The following is a 21,349-nucleotide window of genomic DNA, read 5'->3' as shown; positions in this document are numbered from 1 at the left end:
TTGCAATGTGATTTGCTCACAGTTTTGAGAGAAAATAATACAAACCGATAAAACTTATGTGGTGTTTATTTTCTTTTTTGGACATAGTGGTGGTTGTTTTATATAGATTGATTTGGTAGCCAACACTAACATCGTTATTTAGAAAATAGTGATTGTCTTGTCGGTTGATTGAATCTGTTGGCATTGTGATTTGCTCACAATTGAGAGAAAATAATACAAAATGATAAAATTTATGTGGTGTTTATTTTCTTTTTTTGGACAATAGTGGTGGTTGTTTTATATAGCTTGACTTGGTAGCGAAGACTTTTCAATCAAATTGATTTTCTTTTCTTTCTTTCTTTTTTGTCCAAAAGTTACTGTGGCATTTAATTATTTCATATAAATTAAGAAAATATATAATATCAGAGAAAAAAAAACAATGGCAGTTTTATTCAAATATTCTAATTAACTATTGTTATTGTTGTATTACAATTATCATAAATGTAAAATGGATAATATTTTTTTTCTTTGTGAAAATACAAAAATAAAAATAATAATTTAAAAATGATACACGTAGTATTAAGTAGACAATACAATCAAATAATTAATTAAAATTATATTAAAAACTAAAAGTAATACTCTTTCCAACACAATTATGTGATGTAAACATGATTATTTTTTTGAGATAAATCATAAAAAAAGTATCATTTTTATAATCAAGAGTTTGTGTGCAAATATGAATTTTTTCAAAAGAGTAATAATATTGAAATACAAAATTTAACACGAAATAAGATATAAATACAATACTTTGATATTTTATGAAAAATAAAACATGATCCTCACTGTATTTCATACGATATTGTATTTGTGTCTTTTTTTTTCCCTTCAAATTTTATATTTCAATAACATTACTCTTTTTTAAATAAAAAATATAAAATTTTAATTCCCAAACGTATGTAAAAAAGATACCTAAAAAGTTGATATATTCAAAAAAAAAAAAAAAATCTAAGTTTTTTAATTCCCTTCATACAATATTAAATTACATGGAATTTGTATACAAACTGAAGACAACTAGTATTTAAACGCCACAATTGACATTGAAAGACACTCTAAAGTATAAGGTGAATCCAAAAAGACATAAGTCCATATGTTTTCCTGAAACATGCAGTAAATAACAAAGATGCAAATGTAAAAAGTTAGAAACTCGAAATCAATTAGCAATTTTATGTAAAAAATAAATTTTAATAAAAAATACGAAAACTAATAGCGATTAGTCGTGAGAATATGTAAAAAATTATGTTAATCACCAAAATTAGTACATTGATAAGGAATATGATAATAAAAGATATATTTTGACAAAATTACTTTTTAACAAAAATAGTTTCTTTTAATAGTTTTAACCCAAAAAAATATTTTATAAAGTTAAAAGGGGTAAAATATGTGAGTTTGATAAGTAAAATAAAAAATGTTAAAACTAATAAACATGATTTGCTTACCATATTGAAGAATTTGAAGTGAAAGAGTGCAATTCAGGATGATCTTGGCATAAACTTATGTTTTACATGATAAAGAAAATTGAAGTAAGCATGCCTCCACGTCTGCTTGAATAAAAGGGAACCAAAAACTATCCAGAAACTTACTGCAAATCCAACTCCCATACCCATATAGAACCATTCCATATTTAGCTCAGATTCTTCCTCATCATTTGGCATCAATTTGGTTTCATTGTGGTTGCATTTCTCGATGAGTGGAGTTCCACAAAGTTCAGGATTACCCATATAACTAAGAGGTGTAAAACCTTGAAGTTGGGTTCCTAATGGAATTTGACCCTTCAAATTGTTGAATGAGAGATTCAATGCCTCAAGAAAAGACAGAGAAGACATGCTTTGAGGAATTTCTCCTGAAAGTGTATTATGTGATAAATCAAGGGATTCCAATTGTTTCATATTACCAATTTCTTCTGGTATTGTTCCGATTAGGTGATTTTGAGACAAGTTTAAGGATTTTAATCCGGTGAGCCTGAATACTTGTGATGGTATTCTACCCGACAAACTGTTGTTAGAAATATCAATAACACGCATATATTTTCCATAGTAAAACCAGTTGCCTTTTACCACCAATGAAAATTTGATTGTAACTATGATTTGATTATTTGCATTTATGGTCAAATAGCCAAATCCATCTCCTTTTGAATCATTATTAAAAATCATGGCGGTGATATTATTTAGGCAGTAAGGTATTGTTCCTGTTAATCTATTATTTGCAAGATCCAACACCAAGAGAGAAGATAGTTGACATATTTGTAGAGGAATATCACCACTAAATTCATTTGATCTCAATTGAAGAGCTTTCACATTCTGTCCAATCCAACTTGGTATTTTTCCAGAAAATTTATTTTCACTAAGATTAACAATCACAAGTTTTTGACAATTTTTCAACGATACAGGTATATCCCCGTGCATACTAGTGTTATAAATAGACAATGACGTAAGGTTTGACAAGGTACCCATTGAGTGTGGAATCATGCCTGTTAGGTTATTGTTCCCTACATCAACATTATTCAAAGATTTCCAATTTGCCCAACAATCAGGCAACTCTCCAGATAAATGGTTATTAGAAACGGCCAATAATTTCAAGTTGGTTTGCTCTATCGTGTTATGGCATAAGAGAGGAGAAAGTGATCCAGAAAAATTGTTACCAATTATCATACAATAGATCACATTTGAAGTCAATCGAGGAAAGCCACCACTCAAACCATTACCAAGCATCAATACAATTTCAGAGTTCAACAACACATTTGACATGTCCCAAGGCACGTAATTGTTATTTAAAATTAGAGAATAAAAGTGAGTCGCCAAACTCCAAAACATGTCTTGAGATTCATTTGTAAATGAGGAATTGTTAATTTCTAGATACGTGAGGGATGTTTGTGTGTACAGCCAGGGAAGACGTTTAAGATCTGCATACTCCAATGCGAATGCTTGAAGTTTAAAAGGAGGAATCCAGTCGGGATTAAAATCAAAGATGAAGAATGGTGAACCCAACACCAATTGTTTTAAATTGAAGAGTTTGACAAAATTTCGATGGGTTACAACTCCAGAAAAAGAATTGTCTAGAACACTCAACACCTCCAAATTTGAGAGTTTCCCCAAAATTTCAGGAAGACTACCAATCAACTTATTTGACCTAACACTAAGGAAAGTCAAAGATGATAAATTCCCCAAACTAGTTGGAATAGATCCAATTAATAAATTCCCTCTAAGATTTAGATATTGCAGGCTTCCAAGTTGTCCTATCCAATCAGGAATAGTTCCATTCATCAAATTGTCTCTCAAATTTAATGAATGTAAGTTTTGAAGATTTAGTAAAGTTTCGGGTATTTTTCCATGAAAACGATTATCTTCAAGATTCAAATAAGAAAGACCACTTAGGTTGAACAACCAATTAGGAATTTCAGAGAAGAAATCATTGTGAGAAAGATCAAGATATTCAAGTGAAGTGAAATTGGCATATTCAAGAGATGAACTCGTACTTTCAAGTAAGCAACTACTCAAATATAACTCAGAAAGCTTAGGAAGCATTGTCAAAATCTGAAGCCATTGAGTTTCCTTGTGGAGATCAATGGAAGTCAGGTTGAGATATTCTAAGGATGATGATAGACGAAGAAGCCATCTCAAATCATCAACCACAAGGTTCTCATTTTCTGACAAGTCAAGATGAACAACATTGGAAAAGTTTCCACTTAAGCAAGGAATGTTAACTAGTGACAAGTTTTGACAATCCAATGGCAAGTATATAACTTTGATATCATTGTTTCTCAAATTTAAGTAGTTCAAAAATTCAAGCTCAAACAAAGAAAGGTGAAATTTACCTGTCAGACAATGTGTTTTGTTCTATAGGTTATTACAAAGCTGATTTTAGGATAGATGTAAGTTGATTTTAGGTTATTACAAAACCGATTTTAGGTTATTACAAAACCGATTTTAGGTTATTACAAATCTGATTTTAATGAACAATATCAGCTAAGGCTTTCTTGGATACAATCCAAGTCAATTTCTCATAGAATGGATTGTTGTGTATATGCTCTTTGCGGCCCTTACTTATCTCAAATGAACTTTTTATCTTAATAATTTGGAACTTTAATACGCCTTATAGAAATCTCTTTTACTGTGTTCAAAAAATTTCTTCAATGACCAATGAGCATAGACAACCCTAATATTCAAACAAAAAAATATTTGATATTATTTCAATAAAAGTTCTATCATGCATGTTTAATCTTATATAAGCATAAATATAATACAAAATGCAAAGTTTTAATGACGTACCTATTAGTCGTAGTATTTCTTAGATGCAATACTCGATTGGTCCATGCTTCAACAAATCTTTTCTTGTGAGAATTCAACTATGTGTCTCTGACGTAGTCAAAGAAAATAATATTATCGACACATGTTTGCTCAAACATTTGTAAAAGTTCCTCGTACTCCTTCTCTTCAAAACAATAAACAATTTTCCTCCACAACTCAAGAATTGGTTCCTGCATATCTTTCTTTAATATATATTATTTGCATTTGGCTTCAACATTTTTGTTAATATGAAGTTGACAAAGTAAATTTGTTGAAGATGGAAATACAACTTCAATTGCATTCATTAAAATAAGTTCTCTATCAGTCACGATCACCTGAGAAAATGAAGTGTTTGAAACAAACAACTCTTTTAACTTCTCCAATGCAAAACAAAAGTTTTCTTGATGTTCAGAATCCATATAAGCAAATGCAACGTTAAATGTCAACCCAGTTGAAGTTACACGAACAATTTCAAACAATGGTAACCTATACTTGTTTGTTTTGTAAGTGCTATCCATGATCAATACAATAGTGAACATGTTCAACAAAGTTATGGAATCTGGGTGCATCCAAAACATGTCCCTCACAACGCTGAAGTCTCTATGAGTCCTACTCCAACAAGTATACTTCTCATCTTCAAGTAACTTCAACAAATGTTGCTTATCAGTTCTAGGTCCTTTCAAGTTCTTCATGTATGTGCTTTCGTCGCTTGTAAATTTGATAGATATTAGTCACATTCTCTGTATCTCGATCTCTCAAAGATGACAAGATGTGTCTTGGTGCAACGTGATACTTTGTTATCTCATCAACTCGTCAACATATTTCTTATCTTCTTATTTTAAGTGTCCCATAAATGCATTATTCTCAAAAGTAGCCACTAAATCATGGTTGTTAAGTCCACACATTAAACTAATAATCCATCCTTCAGCATTTTTCAATTGTCTCGATTTTGTTGACCGACCTCTATTGCCCATGATATGACAATTTCTCATGACACAAAAATTTGATCAGTTGTAAATGCTTCAATTAAATCTATACATATTGGTTGTGTTTTTTCCATCCCTGTTTCAACTAGGGGTGGGCAAAAAAACCAAAAACGGAACTGATTTATAGAACTGAACCAAACCAAACCATTTTTAAACTAAACCGGTTCAAAAAAAATTAAAAACCAAACTTTATTTTAAAATCAGTTTTTTTAACTGGACTGATTTTAGAAAATATAGGTGCACTGTAACCTTAGTTTAATTTTAAATTTTAATTCTACTAAAACCTCAATAAAATCAGAATCAGAACCCTAAAATTGAAATGATGCTTATGGTCGCCGCCGCCCACCGCTGCAAATTCTAAATCAGAATCATCTCTTCACTCTTCGCGCAACAGTTCATCGCCCTTCGTTTTCTCTCTTCGCCAAACAATTCATTGTCCTCCGTCTTCTCTCTTCGCACAATAGTTCATCGCACTTCGTCTTCTCTCTTCGTGACTCTACTCCCTATGTCGCCCTCCGTTTTCCGTCGTTTTCTCGCAGGTATTCATCCACCTTCGCTTTCGCTATTTCACCATTTTGGTTCATCTTCATTATTTTGCTTGATGATTTTGCTTGTTTGATAACCTTTTGAGCCGAGTTCATGCTTTTCCCATGCATTTTATTTCTACCATGATTAGTACTCTACTTTTGATTGTTTTGTTGTATTTTTTTGATGTTTTGTGTAATTTGGCTTTTGTTTATATCTGTATTTTTAAAGTTATAAATTGATAATTGCTTAAACTTTTTATTCATGCATGCTAAGTTTTTTATCTGTATTTGTATTCATGCTTGTTGATTTTTTTTATCTGCATTTGTGTAATCAATATCATTGGTTTTGTTCTGCTATGGTGAAAAACAAGTTAGACACAAGATTGATATTACACTGAATGGAGAAGAATTTGTGTCTAAGTGAATAATTTAACTAACAAACTTTGGTATTATATTGGTATTAAAGCTACTGTTAAAATGTAGTCGGAAATAAAATTGTTAGTTGAAGTGATGAGTATGATAAAATTATGTGGAAAGTGTGACTGTAACTGATAGGTACTCAATAAATCTAGAGCTATTTCCTCCCTTGAATTGGGGTATTTGATATATATAAAAATTATAAATCTGGTAAAATTATGAATTATAAAGCTACTGTTATAGTTTATAAAGCTACGGTTATAGCAGCAAATTATAAAGCTTGAATTGGGGTATTTGATATATATAAAAATTATAAATCTAGTAAATTGTTTTATAAAGCTTGAATTGTGCAATGAATTGGTTGTTTCTTGTGGTTATGCAATTAAATATACTAGCATGTGGTACACCAGTACTATGTTTTGAAGAGTTCTTCATAGTTTATGATGAAACAGTACTCTATGAACTTTTCTGTATGCATAAAGTCTTGCTAGTCTTCAAACTTTAGAACTTCAAGGGTGTCTTTTTGATGCATAGTCAGAAAGAGTATAAGCTGATATGCAAGGGTGTGTTTCATGTTTGTGTGGTTGGCCGTTGGCACACATAACAATAGCAATTTTGGCAGTAAACCCAGGGGTTTGCTAGATGATATCCTGCTCGTATGTTCTCATTTTTCATCGAGTATCAAATATTCAGACTTTTGTGCTTTAATTTTGTGTTATGTACCTATATTGCAATAAGCCAAATGCTAACTAATGTCTAAAGGATACTAATTAAGTAATAAAAAGATGAAGGCTTATAATGAAAAGTGCAGTTTTTGAAATTAATAATGCATTCATTCCCGTGATTCACAATATTTTCCTTTTTAAATTTTGTTTCTTTAACAAGTATTTTTAGCTAGACATTTAATTTTATTTGAAATTTATCAACTATGATGTTCACAATTGACTGATTATTTCATAATCCGTTTTTTGCTACCACAAATTGTTAGTGAGACACCAATTCTGTCTTTGTTGTGTTGAATGCTATTATTTGTATGCCTGCGAGATTGACTCAATTTTGAATAAGCTATTGCACATAGTATGTTATGTAGTGACCTTGTTGTTCTTATATGTATGGATTTCTGATTTGAAATATAGTAAGTTTAATATAATATGAAATCAAGGCTGAATTGGTGTTTGGTTGTCTAAATTGGTGTTTCAAATTATATATTTATGTATCTTACAGTAACTTTTGCATACAAATGAGTCATAGGTCTGACTAAATTTTATTTATCAATTCATAAGTGTGTTAGAAGTTCATCACTTCTAGAGCTATGTCTTTTAGCTGTGTATTAAGTGGCTGTTGTTATATTTCAGTTTTTTTCTTCACCTTATTGAAATAGATCTATACTTATTAAATTGGCGCTACATTTCTGATTTTCTAAATGAGAGCAGACGCATGTGTGGTCTTTGCAGCACCGACACTTCTGATTGAATGCATGTATAGTGTCTGACACGTGTTGGTGTCGGACACCGATACATGTGATTACATTCAATTTATTCATTTTTTCAAGTTATTATCAATGTCAACATATATGTGTTTAGTTTAGTTTAGTTTATTTTATGTTATTGTTTTTGTTTCAATAAATGATTAAGTAAACTTTCTAATCATATTTATTTAAACAGGTGTCGTCAATAGGTGATTACGTGGACTCTCCATCAATGGAGAATGAAGAACATATTGCTGTCAATTCGGTTGCCCCTTCTGGTGAAGCTATATCAACTCATCTTCCAACATCTAAGCGTAAAAATCGATCACAAGCATGGAATCACTTTACTGAAGTGTCTAATTCAGGTCAAATGACCAAATGTCATTATTGTGGAAACTTGATTAAATTCAAGGATGAGACAAGTGCTATGACTATGCATCTGAAAAGATGTAAGGAGCATCCTGATAATCAAGAACTCAAAAGGCAAAAAACACAAAAGGAGGAATTAGGTGTTGTCTCTTCACCTCATTCAACGTTTGATCAAGAGGCATGTCGATTGGAGCTTGTGAAGATGTTTGTGGGAGCAAAGCTTCCTTTTCGATTTGTAGAGAATGTGTTTTTTCGAAACTTTGTGAATGTCTTACAACCACAGTTTGATATTCCATCCCGCTCTACATTAAGGCGTGCTATTTGGTCACTTTTGGATGCAGATAGATAAATACTTAAAATTTTCATCTCAAAACATTGTGGGAGGTTTGTCTTATGATAGACACATGGACTTCTATCCAAAATATAAGCTACATGAGTCTAATTGCACATTTCATTGATAAAAAATGGAATTTGCATAAGAGAATCTTGAATTTTTGTCAAATCACAAGCCATACAGAAGAGTTCGTGGCTAAGGAAGTCGAGACATGTTTAAATGCTTGGGAGTTGAATCGTGTCTTTAGCATAACAATAGATAATACATCGTCTAATGACGTCATAATTAAATTTATGAAGAAGTGGATGAATGCAAGGAACTGTTTGCTCTTGAACGGAGAATATATCCATATGCGGTGTTGTGCACATATCTTGAGTTTGATTGTAAAGGAAGGTTTAAAAGATGAGGAAATTCCTATCACAAGAATCCGGAAAGCAATCAAGTATGTGAGATCGTCTCCTTCAAGATTGGCAAGGTTTAAGGGATGCGTTGAAAGGGAGAAAATTTCTTATAAAGGTCTCATGTGTCTAGATGTGGAAACTAGATGGAATTCGATATACTTGATGTTAGCAACGGCTGTGAAGTATAAAAAAACCTTTGATTTGTTAGAAATTATTGATACTAAGTATGTCAAAGAACTATCTAAGGATAAAGGCCCTGGAGTACCTCTATCCAAGGATTGAGACTTTGCTAATACGGTGCTTCGCTTTTTGAAGATTTTCTATGACGCTACTATGTGTATTTCCGGCTCTTCATATGTTACTAGTAACATATATATGAAGGAGGTATTTGCTATTGGAAGTAAGATTTGATTATTAAGTGAGCAAAATGATGCAAGCGTAAAGTCGATGTGGATTAGTATGAAGAGTAAATATGACAAGTATTGGGGCAACGTTGATGGAATAAACGTGTTGTCACTCATTGTTGTTGTATTGGACCCAACTTGCAAATTTGGATATGTAAACTACTTTCTTGATTATTTTTTTGATGTAGATGGTGAGGCATTGAAGACGAAATTGTCATCTTCCTTGAAATCAATTTATCGAGAATATGAAGGTAGGGAGGAAGGTTCTCAAAATATGGGAGAATCACAACCAGATGAAGATGATAATGATATACATGGTATGGACTTCTACAAAAAATCAACTGGGCAAAGAATTAATCCTAAGTCTGAGCTTAATAAATACCTTGCTGAAGAGTGTGAACCTTATTTTGTCAAGTTTGACATTCTAAATTGGTGGAAAGTCAACTCAACTAGATTCCCCGTCATTTCAAGTGTTGCTCGTGAAGTGTTGGCCATTTCTGTGTCTACTATAGCATCAAAGTCTGCTTTCAGCACTGGAGGTAGGGTGTTGGGTCCTCATCGTAGTAATCTTACACCTACGATAGTGGAAGTGCTTGTTTGCACTCAAGATTGGCTGAAAATATCTCCTTTCTCAAATCTATTTGATGAGGACCTTGAAGAACTTGAAACCTTTGAGAAAGGTATGTTACAATATTTTTAGTTCTACAAACTTTGTATTGTATTTTAAATTTTTTGAAACATAACGAAATACTCTTTTTTGCAGAAATCATTTCTCCAACGCTCTGCGCAATAACATCTGCTAGTGTCATTAGTCTTGACGATTAAAGACATTTGTTTCTATTTTGTTTAGCGTCATTGCATTTGAAGTAAAATTGTTGAAGTAAATAGATTATTTGAGTTTAGGGATCATACTTTTAGAATATTAAGGAATATGTTTTTGTTCATCTTTTAGTTACATGTGTGCTCGACAGAGATTTTTAGAAAATTCATTAGCCTATTAAGGTTTGGTGATGTGCTGAGACTGATTGATCAACATTACCCTAATTAGACATTGTTGTTTCTGTTTTTGATTAATTCTAATTTTATCTTCTGGGAAGGATTCATATGTATCTGATTTTGTTTTTGATTAATTATGATTGATCAATATTGTTGTGCCAATGCAAGGCTTAATATGTATATGGAAAGGCAGCATGTGAATTCTCATTGATCAACATTGCTCCACATGCTGCCAGACTGCTAGTCAATGAATTAAATAGGAAAAAAAGTCTATAGGAATTAAATAGCGAGGTTCAATTTAATACAAAAGCAGTTCAGTTTGGTACAAGTAAAAATAAGTTAAAACCGGTTCAGGTTGGTTTAGAGTATTAAACCGGTTCAGTTTGGTTTGGAGTTTTAAACCGGTTCATTGGTTTATAGGACCAGTTCGGGTCAGTTTTACAAACTGTAAACCGGATCAGTTCAGTTTTTTCTGAACCAAAAACTAGTTCTGTTCGGTTCGATTTTCAAGCATAACTGAATTTTGTCCACCCCTAATTTCAACAAAAAAAAATTAACATACCGGATTTTTGATATTTCCAGTTAAGTATAATAACTACAGTAAATTTCAAAAATTAAAAATTTTCGGTGAAGAAAATATAACTACTAGATATTTCAAAAATTTGAAACTTTCGGTAAGTGAAAATGTAACTACCGAAAATTTGAAATTTCTGGTAATGTAAATGTAACTACTGGAAATTTTATGGCACAAATTTCCAGTATTAAAAATACCTATCGAAAATTTTGTGGCGAAATTTCCAGTAAATTAATTGAACTACTCAAAATTTGAAATACGAAATTTTCGATAATTTATTTTTGTGTACCAGAATTTAAGGAAAAAGTATTACGTACCGGAAATTTGGTTGATGGGGTGAGATTTTGAAGTAATTTTTTTTTACCACTCAATGAATGAAATTTTTAAGGATAGATTTTGGATTTTTAACAAATTGGAGGTACAAAAGCTAACTTTCTAGGAATTGAATTGTTCTCTTTGGTTGAATTCACACGGGCTTTTTCCCATTTATTTACTAATAATTCTCACCCTGCTTATTACGAAATTGGCCCAATACCAAATACACATACTCACTACTCTTATTTTATTTTACTCATTTCTAACTAAAATACTATTTCTCAAAATATTTATATTAAAGATTAACTAAAATAAATAAATAAGTATATATATATCAACACTTTATATTAATCATTAAATCATAATATATGTTCATAAATTAAGCACACCATAGCAAATACATAGACACTAGAAATTAATGACAATATAAATAATATATCTAGATAATTATTTATAATTAAAATAAACAATAGTTAGAAGTAATTAAAATATAAGTAGGATACATTTACTATTAATCTAACTAGATTTTATACTCGCACGATGTATAAGAAATAGTAACAATTACATTTTTTTAACAAAATTATATTTAAGATTTTTTTTAACCAAGCAGAAGGTGCTCCTTTGTATGATTGTCAATCTTGCAAATTGCACAACGACATCATTCTGAATCAGTGATCATCCGTTCATTTGTCTCTTATCTCAAACAGAGGGTACTGATGAGGTTGCTGGCTTCTGATCTTTCAACTCCCGTGTAAAAAAAACGATAATCAAGATTTCTATGAGAGAAACCTATCTCTAGGTTGATTTTTCAAGAGTTTGGGCATGGCTCTCGTAATGGGCAACTGACCTAAAGTGATAATTATTAAATCCACTTCTATTTCTCACCCTTCTTTTCTTGCCATGGTCATTGCTACAAATGGGTGTTCTATTGGTTAAGGTGAAGTGGGAGAGAAAAATTACAAGATGAAAGAAACAAGATGGAAGAAGGAGAAAAAAGAAAGACAAAGGTGTGGGGGATACAAGAAAAAAACTACAAAATTTGAAGATTTTTGAAATGCACTAGCGCATTGCAATACCATAGGGCGCATTGCACTACTAGAATAATTGTGCAACTGTCCCTTGCCATCCATTTACCGCATTGCCCAAATTTTGAGTGCAATGGAACTAAACTAACCTTTTTATTTTACAGTGAAAAGTGGCTTAATCAATATTGGAGTGCAATTGCGCTCTTGCCAAGGCAATGCACTAGTAACCCTTCAAATGTTTTCAAAAAAATCAATTTGCGCAGCCCACTGAGGCAATACACTCTGATACTTTTCTTGTCACTTTCTCTTGCAATGATACATTTGCACACTCACCACACCTTTTCTTTAAAAATAAAATAAAATAATCGAATAAAAAAAAATAAACTACAAATTCCAAGAAAATTAAAGTAAAGGAAATTAAATTATGCTATTACCTTTCATGCAACGCTCGTTTATCATCACTAGTTTGACAACAAATGATCTCAAGAGTCACTAAGGATGAGGGATATACCTTCGTTAGGAACATCTCCTCCAAAGTAACCTTTAAGTTTTTGACCGTTCACTTTAAATGACCTTGATAATTCTAGTTTCATTAACTAAATGGCTCCATGCAGTGAGACTTTTTTTTTTTTTTTTTATCACAAAAGGGCCCGACCACTTTAATAACTTCCTTGGAAATCTCGACACGAGTTTACCCTGTTCAACATCAATCATAGCTTTTCTAGTGGTTAAAAATGGTCTCCCAAGGATAAGAACTACCTCATCATCTTCCTCTTTATCAAGAATCACAAAGGGTACTAGGAACAAGTTCCTCAAAAAACTTTCAAGTTCATCTTATACAACACTTTCAAGTTCATCAAATATTTGTCAATGTTTTTCTTTTACACATTTTATCAAACAACTTTCAAATTCATCTTATACAACACTTTGATTATGATGTGGACCAACCATACATGAAGGGTAATGAGCTTCAAGAACTAGGAGCGGAAGGACCATTGACTAGAGGGAAGGCTAGGAAGCTAAAGGAACAATTAGAGAAACAAATTTTTAATTTTCTTAGGAATGTAATAATCATACCTTATAATTAGGAATTATGTTGACTTGTGTGTGTGCCTAAATATTTGGTAGCTTAGGCACAATGTCATTAGTTGTGTGTAACCTAGGTACCATGTTATTTTGTGTTAGGCTATATATGCCTTTTTTATTGCAAGACATAGGGGGACTTTTTTGAAAAAGAAGAAAACACTTTGGGTGAGATTAGAAAAATGCTCTCTAGGGTTCTTCTTTGAATCAAATTTGGATCTTATCAAGAGCATTTTACTCTTGAAGTGATTCTACCTTGATCTAATCATACCTTGTAGAGTGTGGTGATTTCTACCACTTCATTTCTTCTCCATATTTTCTTCTTTGTGTTCTCCATTTTATTTGGTACTTTGTTTGAAAATATCACTTGGTTAGATCCTTCAACTCATGTCCTTCAAAATTTCTCTTGCAAATTTCTTTGTGATGTTATTTCTTCCATACATGTTCAATTCTGCAAGTTCAAAAGTATAAGTTGATTAGAAAAATGAGAGGAATTCAAATATGCAGAGAAAAATCTAGAAATATAAGTGCTGCATTAGGGAGTGGAAAAAGGCTAGAGTGAAAATTATAAAACAACCATTATTGAGTGATATACACGAGTGATACATATCTTGAGTGTAAAAACTTAGTAGCGGTGGGGGCCTTATTTTTATTTTGCTCACTTGTTTTTGTCATTTGTTTGATTATTTTGGTACTTGTTGTTTGTTGTTGTTGAAATCATGAGTGGAAGTGAACTAAACCCCTTTTCTCCTAGAACCATTTTTCTTATGGATCACTTTACAAAAATGTTGAATACTCATGAATGCTTTAAGAGAAGAGTTTGTGAATCAAAGAAATAGGATATCTCATCATCGAAGGTCTTCTCACAATGAAGATGAGTTTGAAAACGAGGGAAGTAGAAGACAAAGAGAACATGTGAGGAACCATAAAGACGATTATGAGAGAGGGAATCATGAGAGAAACCATAGAGATTTTCATGGAAATGAGAGGAGGAACCAAAGACATGATGATACATATGTCGCTTGCAAAATTAAGTTCCCTTCATTTCATGGAAAAAGTGATCTGGAATCATATCTTGATTGGGAGCTTAAGATAGATCAATTGTTTGAAGCTCATGATATTATAGAAGATATGAGAGTTAAGTTGGCTACCTTAGAGTTTAAGGGTCATGCTTTACTTTGGTGGCACCAAAATGTCAAGGAAATGGGGAGATGTGATGCTAGGCAACTAGATGATTAGGATGAATTAAAAGTACTTTTGAGGAAAAGGTATGTACCATCTCATTATCAAAGGGAGCTACATTGAAAACTACAAAGGTTGAAACAAGGCTCCAAGAGTATGGAGGATTATTATAAGGACTTTGAGACTTTGATAATTTGCTCCAACATTAGAGAGGATGACGATGCCATAATAGCTAGATTCTTAGATGATCTAAGCTATGAGATTAGAGATGTGGTTGAGTTACAACACTTTATGGATATTAAGGAGCTTGTTCATAAGTCATCCACCGTTGAACAACAATTGAAGAGAAAAAGTACTTATAAAAAAGTATTCCTCAAACAAAGACTCCTCACATTGGAACAAACATAAAAGAGAGGGTGATTCTCCATTAGCTTCAGCCAAAGAATGTAAGTCTTCTAAACTTAAAGCTCCTCTTCTAGATCTTCTTCTCATTCTTCAATTAAATGTTTTAAATGCTTAGGAAGGGGCCACATAGCATCTAATTGTCCAAATAAAAAGTCTATGGTTGCAAAGGCTAAAAAGGTAAATGAAATTGATTCTTCCTTTTATTCTTACTCTTCACAATCATCCCCAAGTGAACTAGGGAGTGACTATGAATTGGCTCCTGTTGAAGGAGATCTTCTCATGGTTAGAAGACTATTAGGAGTCCAAGTTAAGGATAATGATTCTCAAAAGGAAAATATTTTTCGTACTAGATGTCTTGTTGATGAAAAAGTTTGCTCTTTGATAGTTGATAGTGGTAGTTGTACCAATGTGGCTAGCACAAGATTAGTCACAAAATTTGGCTTGAAACCCATTAAACATCTGAGCCATATAAGCTTCAATGGCTAAAGAACGATGTTGATATTTTGGTGGATAAACAAGTTTTGGTAAATTTTAGTATTGACAAATATCATGATGAAATTTTGTGTGATGTTGCGCCTATGGAGGCCGGCCATATTTTGTTAGGGCGGCCATGGCAATTTGATAGAAAAGTTCATCATGATGGTCACACTAACATCTATCCTTTTGTGCATAAAAAGCATAAAATGTCTCTTTTACCTCTTAATACCAAGGAAGTTTATCTTGATCAAACTCAATAGAATCTAAAGATGGACAAAAAGATCGAAGAAAAAAAAGGAAAATATATTATGAATGCTCATGACTCAAGTAACCAAAATTCTTTACCTAGGGTTGAAAACATATTTGCTAGAAAGCATTTGGTTAGGAAAGCTTTGTTGACTAGACAATCGGTATATTTTCTATATTGCAATGATTTATGTTTGTCTACTTCACATGATGATATTCCTCCTTCATTGAATTGTCTTTTAAAAGATTTTGATGATGTGTTCCCTAAAGAACTTCCTCATGGCATACCTCCTTTTAGAGGTATAGAGCACCACATTGGTTTTATTCCAAGTGTTTCTTTTCCTAATAAGCCTCCTAATAGAAGTAATCTAGAACAAACTAAAGAAATTGAAATACAAATCCCCAAACTTTTGGAAAATGGTTGGGTTCAAAAGAGCCTTAGTCCTTGTGTCATGCCAGTAATCTTAGTACCAAAGAAAGATGGTACATGGCGCATGTGCACCGATTGTCTTGTTATTAATAACATTACCATCAAATATAGGCATCCTGTACTTAGGCTTTTACAAGTCCTAAGAGAAGAGAAGTTGCTTGTTAACTTAGAAAAGTGCACTTTTTGCCAAAGTGAGGTTACTTTATTAGGATTTGTAGTAAGTGCACAAGGTGTTAAAGTAGATGAAGAAAATATTAAGGCCATAAGGAATTGGCCAACACCTAAATGCATGAGTGAGATTAGGAGTTTTCATGGTCTTGGTAGCTTCTATAGGCATTTTGTGCCTAACTTTAGTACTTTGGCCGCTCATTTGAATGAGATTGTTAAGAAAAGTGTTGCATTTAAGTGGAGACAAGATCAAGAAGATGCATTTAATACTTTAAGGGAAAATCGATGCATGCACCTATCTTGGCCTTGCCTAACTTTGCAAAAACATTTGAAATTGAATATGATGCATCTAATATTGGAATAGGAGCTGTTTTGCTACAAGAAGGTCATCCAATTGCATATTTTAGTGAGAAATTGAGTGGAGCACACTTGAACTATTCCACTTCTGATAAGGAACTATACGTTTTAGTTAGAGCATTACATACTTGGTAACATTATTTGTTTCCTAAAGAATTTGTGATACATAGGGATCATGAATCCTTAAAGTATCTAAAAGGGCAAGATAAGCTAAATAAGACACGCAAAGTGGGTTGAATTCTTAGAACAATTTTCATATGTCATTAACCACAAGAAAGGGAAAGCTAATGTGGTAGCCGATGCACTTTCAAGACAGTACTCACTAAACTCTACTCTTTAAACTAGGTTTCTTGGTTTTTATAATATTAGAAATTTGTATGCCTTAGATGTTGATTTTTCTTCTCTTTTTCGTGATTCTGAACTTATGGCACATGACTCTTGTTATAGACATGATGGTTATTTGTTCAAGGGAACTATATTATGCATTCCTAAGTGTTCATAGAGAGAATTGCTCGTGAGAGAGGTGCATGAGGGCAGTTTAATTGGTCATTTTGGGGAGCATAAGACTCTTGACATGTTGCATGAACATTTTTTATTGGCCTAAAATGAAGCTTGATGTGCATTTAATTTTTTATTGGTGCATAGTTTGTAAGAAGACTAAATCTAAAAGCATGCCTTATGGGTTGATTTGTCCATGGATTTTGTGTTGGGGCTACCCAAGAACAAAAATGGTCGTGATATCATTTTTGTTGTTGTAGATCACTTTTCTAAGATGGCACATTTCATTCCTTGTCATAAAGTTGATGATGCAAGTCACATTGCAAACTTGTTTTTCAAAGAGGTTTTAAAATTGCATGGTATACCTAAATCCATTGTTTCGGATAGGGATACTAAATTCTTGAGTCACTTTTGAAAAAACGTGTGGGCTAAACTAGGTAGCAAGTTGTTATTTTCCACTACTTGTCATCCTCAAACGGATGGACAAATCAAAATGGTTAATAGAACTCTTGGCACCATGCTTAGAACATTTTTGCATGCAAATCTAAAGGCTTGAGAAGAGTGTTTGCCATTTATTGAATTTGCATATAATAGAGTTCCACATGGGACCACATCATTTTCTCCATTTGAGGTTGCATATGGTTTTAACCCACTAACTCCATTTGATGTGCTTCCTTTACCTCTTAGTGATGATGTTTTGCATAGGGATGCCAAAGAAAGAGTCAAGCATGTCAAGGACCTACATGCGTAAAGACAATATTGAGACGAAAATGGAACACTATGCAAAGAATGCCAACAAAACTCGAACGAGAATGGTCTTTGAACCCGATGATTGGGTTTAGGGTTCACTGAAGAAAGGAGAGGTTTCCCTCCTTAAGGAAATCCAAGCTTCAACCAAGGGGTGATGGCCCCTTCAAGGTGTTGGAGCGGATACATAATTATTCATACAAGATAGAACTTTTCGATGAGTATCAAATTAGTGCTACATTTAATGTTAGTGACTTATCTCCTTGTGATGTATGTGAAACAACTGAGGATGAGCTAATTTTAAGGACAAATTCTCTTCAAGAAGGAGATGATGATGTGGACCAACCCTACATGAAGGCTAATGAGCTTCAAGAACTAGGAGCAGAAGGACCATTGACTAGAGGGAAGACCAGGAAGCTAAAGGAACAATTAGAGAAACAAATTGTTAATTTTCTTAGTCTTAAGACCTATGGCAAGATTGATCCACATTATATTAATCTTTTGGTCATAGAAATATCTTATGACTTATTTTTAATTTTGGGATGCAATAATCATACCTTATAATTAGGAATTATGTTGACTTGTGTGTGTGTGCCTAAATATTTGGTAGCTTAGGCACAATGTCATTAGTTGTGTGTAACCTAGGTACCATTTTATTTTGTGTTAGACTATATATGCCTTTTTTATTGTAAGATACAGGGGGATTTTTTTGAAAAAGAAGAAAACACTTTGAGTGAGATTAGAGAAATGCTCTCCAGGGTTCTTCTTTGAATCAAATTTAAATCTTATCAAGAGCCTTTTACTCTTGTGGTGATTCTACCTTAATCTAATCATTCCTTGTGGAGTGTGGTGATTTCTACCACTTCATTCTTTCTCCATATTTTCTTCTTTGTGTTCTCCATTTTAATATTTCAGCCTATGGTAGAATTTAATTTGATATTATTAGCTATATATATATAATTAAACTAATCCAACAAAATAAAAATTAAATACATTTAATAGCTGATAATATCAAATTAAATTCTACTATAAAATGTTTTAAACAAAATACATTTTTTATAGTAGCTATATTAAATGTATTTTGTTTAAAACATTTTATAAATGTTCTGTAGCGTGTATATATATATAAACTTTGTACTTCAAATAATATATTTTTAGACAATTTTACAATTTTTAAATGTAGGTGACAATACAAAAACAATTTTTAAAAATAAATATAGACCTTTTAACTGAGCTTAAAACAAAAAACGCTATGTAAAGTTATAGTTTAACGGCGCTTGTAAATAAAAAAGACTTTCTAAAGACATTTTTAGACAATATTTTAGAATAAAGTGTTGTCTAAATGTTCCATAAGACAACGCGAAGTGCTATTAGTGTTCACTTCAAGCAACGCTTTTATTGACGACCCTCCATCATGCTGAACACGATACTCATTCAAAGTAATTTGTTTTATCAAACTAGTAGCCTTTTCTATAATTCACGTACCCAAAGATCTATCAGCTGAAGCATTCAACATCAACCTTATTTGAGGTCTTAACCCATGACAAATTATCTGGATTTGTGGGAACTCATCAAATCCATGTCTTCGACATCTTTTCACAAGAAATTTATACATCTCCCAAGCATCATATACATTCTCATCATCCTTCTATTTAATCCCTGTGATCTCATCCCTCTTTTGAATGAATTTAGATATTGAAAAGTACTTATCAAGAAAAGTTTCCTCCAACTTGTTCCATGTATGTATTGTTCCAATGGGAATGGACGAAATCTAGTCTTTGCCTCCCCAGTTAAAGTAAAATGAAACAACCTCAACATTTTCGCATCATTAGTCACGTCATGAGGACTTGTTGTACCGCAAATCACAAAGAAATTGGTCTAATGTTGATTGGGATCTTCAAACTAAGTATGATTAAAATAAACTAAGTATGATTACTTTGTCTTATTGAAAATTAATTAACAATCCTCGGTGTCAAAAACTTGACAACTATTGGACAAGTGTACCAAGTAAAAAATTTATAAATAAGATTGTCTTACATGGATTGTGTTTAATTTAACTACGCAACAAAGTTGTGAACAATTACGTGAATAATGGTTTATAAATTGGTGTATAGTTTCAAATGATTAAAAATAGCAAGATAAACAACAATATAAGAAAAACAATTAGGGATTCAAATTATAAATTGGTGTATAGTTTTACTATGTAATTATTAATTCACTAGTTTAACAATCTAACTTATGTGATTACTTAAAATTAACCCACTAGACCAAGACCAATTCCTTGGCTCAAAATCAATTTTTCATAACAATGGCCCCTAATCCTTAATGCAACATATTAATTGCTAATGCAACATATGAATATCTTATATTCCTATAACAATATTGAAATATGAATATCTATTTAAGTTCTAGTAATTACAACATGTTTTCTCAATAGTGAAGTAATCGCTAAGTCCAATTCAATGATGATCGGTTATAGAAAAGCATGAAGAACAAGAATAGATCCAAAATTGCATAAATAACATAAAAACCAAAATTACATAGATCTAAAGAGGTTTATCTATGGTCTAACCAATGAGTAAATTAACTATCCATAATATTTGACAAAAGATACGAGGAAAGTAGCGAATTATACATAAAGGTTGAGCAATGAACCCTCCAAGGTGCAATAGACTCCTCCTTTGCTTCCAAAAATGTCAACCCTTGTAAAATAATTATTATTTGGCTTATATAAGTTATGTGAATGCATGTTAGTGCTTTGCGGTGAATATGGGTCCATTGTGCTTGATGAGAGACATAAGGGGCACATCAATCTAGAACATTATCTATGTTGCCATTAGAAATAGAAAAATGAGCCAAAAAGAGAACAATAGTGCTTGGATTGTCGTATTGTGCCCTAAGATAATCATGTTGAGCTCCATACTATAATAAATGGCACTTTGCACTTCAAAAACCATCTTGCATTAGCAGTAACCCTATGTAACTCCCGGTTGTATGTTCCCTCAAAATAATTTATGTGTAAAGTCAAAAATGAAGAAGAACACACTACTAAAGCTTGTTAGGTTAGAAATGGTTCGTAACAAAATGTTTAAAATGATTCAAGAAGACCAGAAGTCCTTTTTTTACTCTAAACTATTTAAAATTAAATAAAAATTTAAATAAAACTAACTATAAGATGCTTAAAAACAAGAACCGATGAAGAATCATCATTGACCCACCAAATGTGGGTTGCATGTTGTCAATATTGTCTAGTCGTAGACCAGTCCCAAAAAAACCATTTGCATGATGAATGATATGTTACGGGTTCTCTCCATTGTTTTCTCACAATTTGTTATTCCTTGCACTCCATAAGATGCATATCGTGATGGCAAATTTTTGTTGCTCAATCCTAGTAGAACCTGCAAGTAATGAAAAACACAGATCCTTGAAGGAATCTGCAGTTTGAAAAAAAATTAAGAGTTAAAAAGGTGTCAAAGACTTTGTGCAACCTAACATTCTTTTGCATGATCACAAAAGAGAAAAATATGTCACAAACTTTCAACACCATGAGCACAGTAACTGCATAAAGTGGGGTTTAACACACTAGGCACGACCACCAGACTTTGTAGCAAAGCACTA

The 21,349-nt window shown here is 32.3% G+C and overlaps 3 protein-coding genes across 3 annotated transcripts; 2 read left to right on the top strand and 1 right to left on the bottom strand.

Moving 5' to 3' along the window:
* Positions 1 to 970: 970 nt before the first annotated feature.
* Positions 971 to 5,014, bottom strand: LOC101490871 (receptor-like protein EIX2). Its single transcript, XM_004511045.3, has 3 exons — positions 4,784 to 5,014; positions 1,476 to 3,872; positions 971 to 1,134 (listed from the first exon to the last, which is right to left on the bottom strand). Exons 1-2 carry the CDS (start codon positions 5,012 to 5,014, stop codon positions 1,509 to 1,511), a joined length of 2,595 nt encoding a protein of 864 aa, XP_004511102.1. The 3' UTR covers positions 971 to 1,134; positions 1,476 to 1,508.
* Positions 5,015 to 8,521: 3,507 nt separating this feature from the next.
* On the top strand, positions 8,522 to 9,106 carry LOC140918823 (zinc finger BED domain-containing protein RICESLEEPER 2-like). The gene has a single exon (XM_073363622.1). It carries the CDS (start codon positions 8,522 to 8,524, stop codon positions 9,104 to 9,106), a length of 585 nt encoding a protein of 194 aa, XP_073219723.1.
* Positions 9,107 to 14,019: 4,913 nt separating this feature from the next.
* LOC140918822 (uncharacterized) lies at positions 14,020 to 18,295 on the top strand. Its single transcript, XM_073363620.1, is given in 12 exon segments — positions 14,020 to 14,358; positions 14,461 to 14,819; positions 14,871 to 15,265; positions 15,268 to 15,450; positions 15,778 to 16,023; positions 16,171 to 16,410; positions 16,413 to 16,701; positions 16,703 to 16,801; positions 16,934 to 17,075; positions 17,077 to 17,161; positions 17,164 to 17,670; positions 17,823 to 18,295. Coding segments are annotated over 12 exon segments (3,357 nt in total).
* The last annotated feature ends 3,054 nt before the right edge of the window (positions 18,296 to 21,349 follow it).

The sequence above is a fragment of the Cicer arietinum genome, chromosome 7 (assembly GCF_000331145.2).
Source record: "Cicer arietinum cultivar CDC Frontier isolate Library 1 chromosome 7, Cicar.CDCFrontier_v2.0, whole genome shotgun sequence".
NCBI classification, from domain to species: Eukaryota; Viridiplantae; Streptophyta; class Magnoliopsida; order Fabales; family Fabaceae; genus Cicer; species Cicer arietinum.
This window is presented reverse-complemented; position numbering and strand designations above follow the sequence as displayed.

Bases quoted from the DNA above. Each gene is read 5' to 3' on its own strand.
- LOC101490871 (XM_004511045.3), bottom strand. From the start codon at position 5,014: ATGAAGAACTTGAAAGGACCTAGAACTGATAAGCAACATTTGTTGAAG. The intron at 3,873-4,783 runs GTAACTTCAACT...AATAACCTATAG, and splicing joins CATTGTTTGAAATTGTTCGT to AACAAAACACATTGTCTGAC.
- LOC140918823 (XM_073363622.1), top strand. From the start codon at position 8,522: ATGAGTCTAATTGCACATTTCATTGATAAAAAATGGAATTTGCATAAG.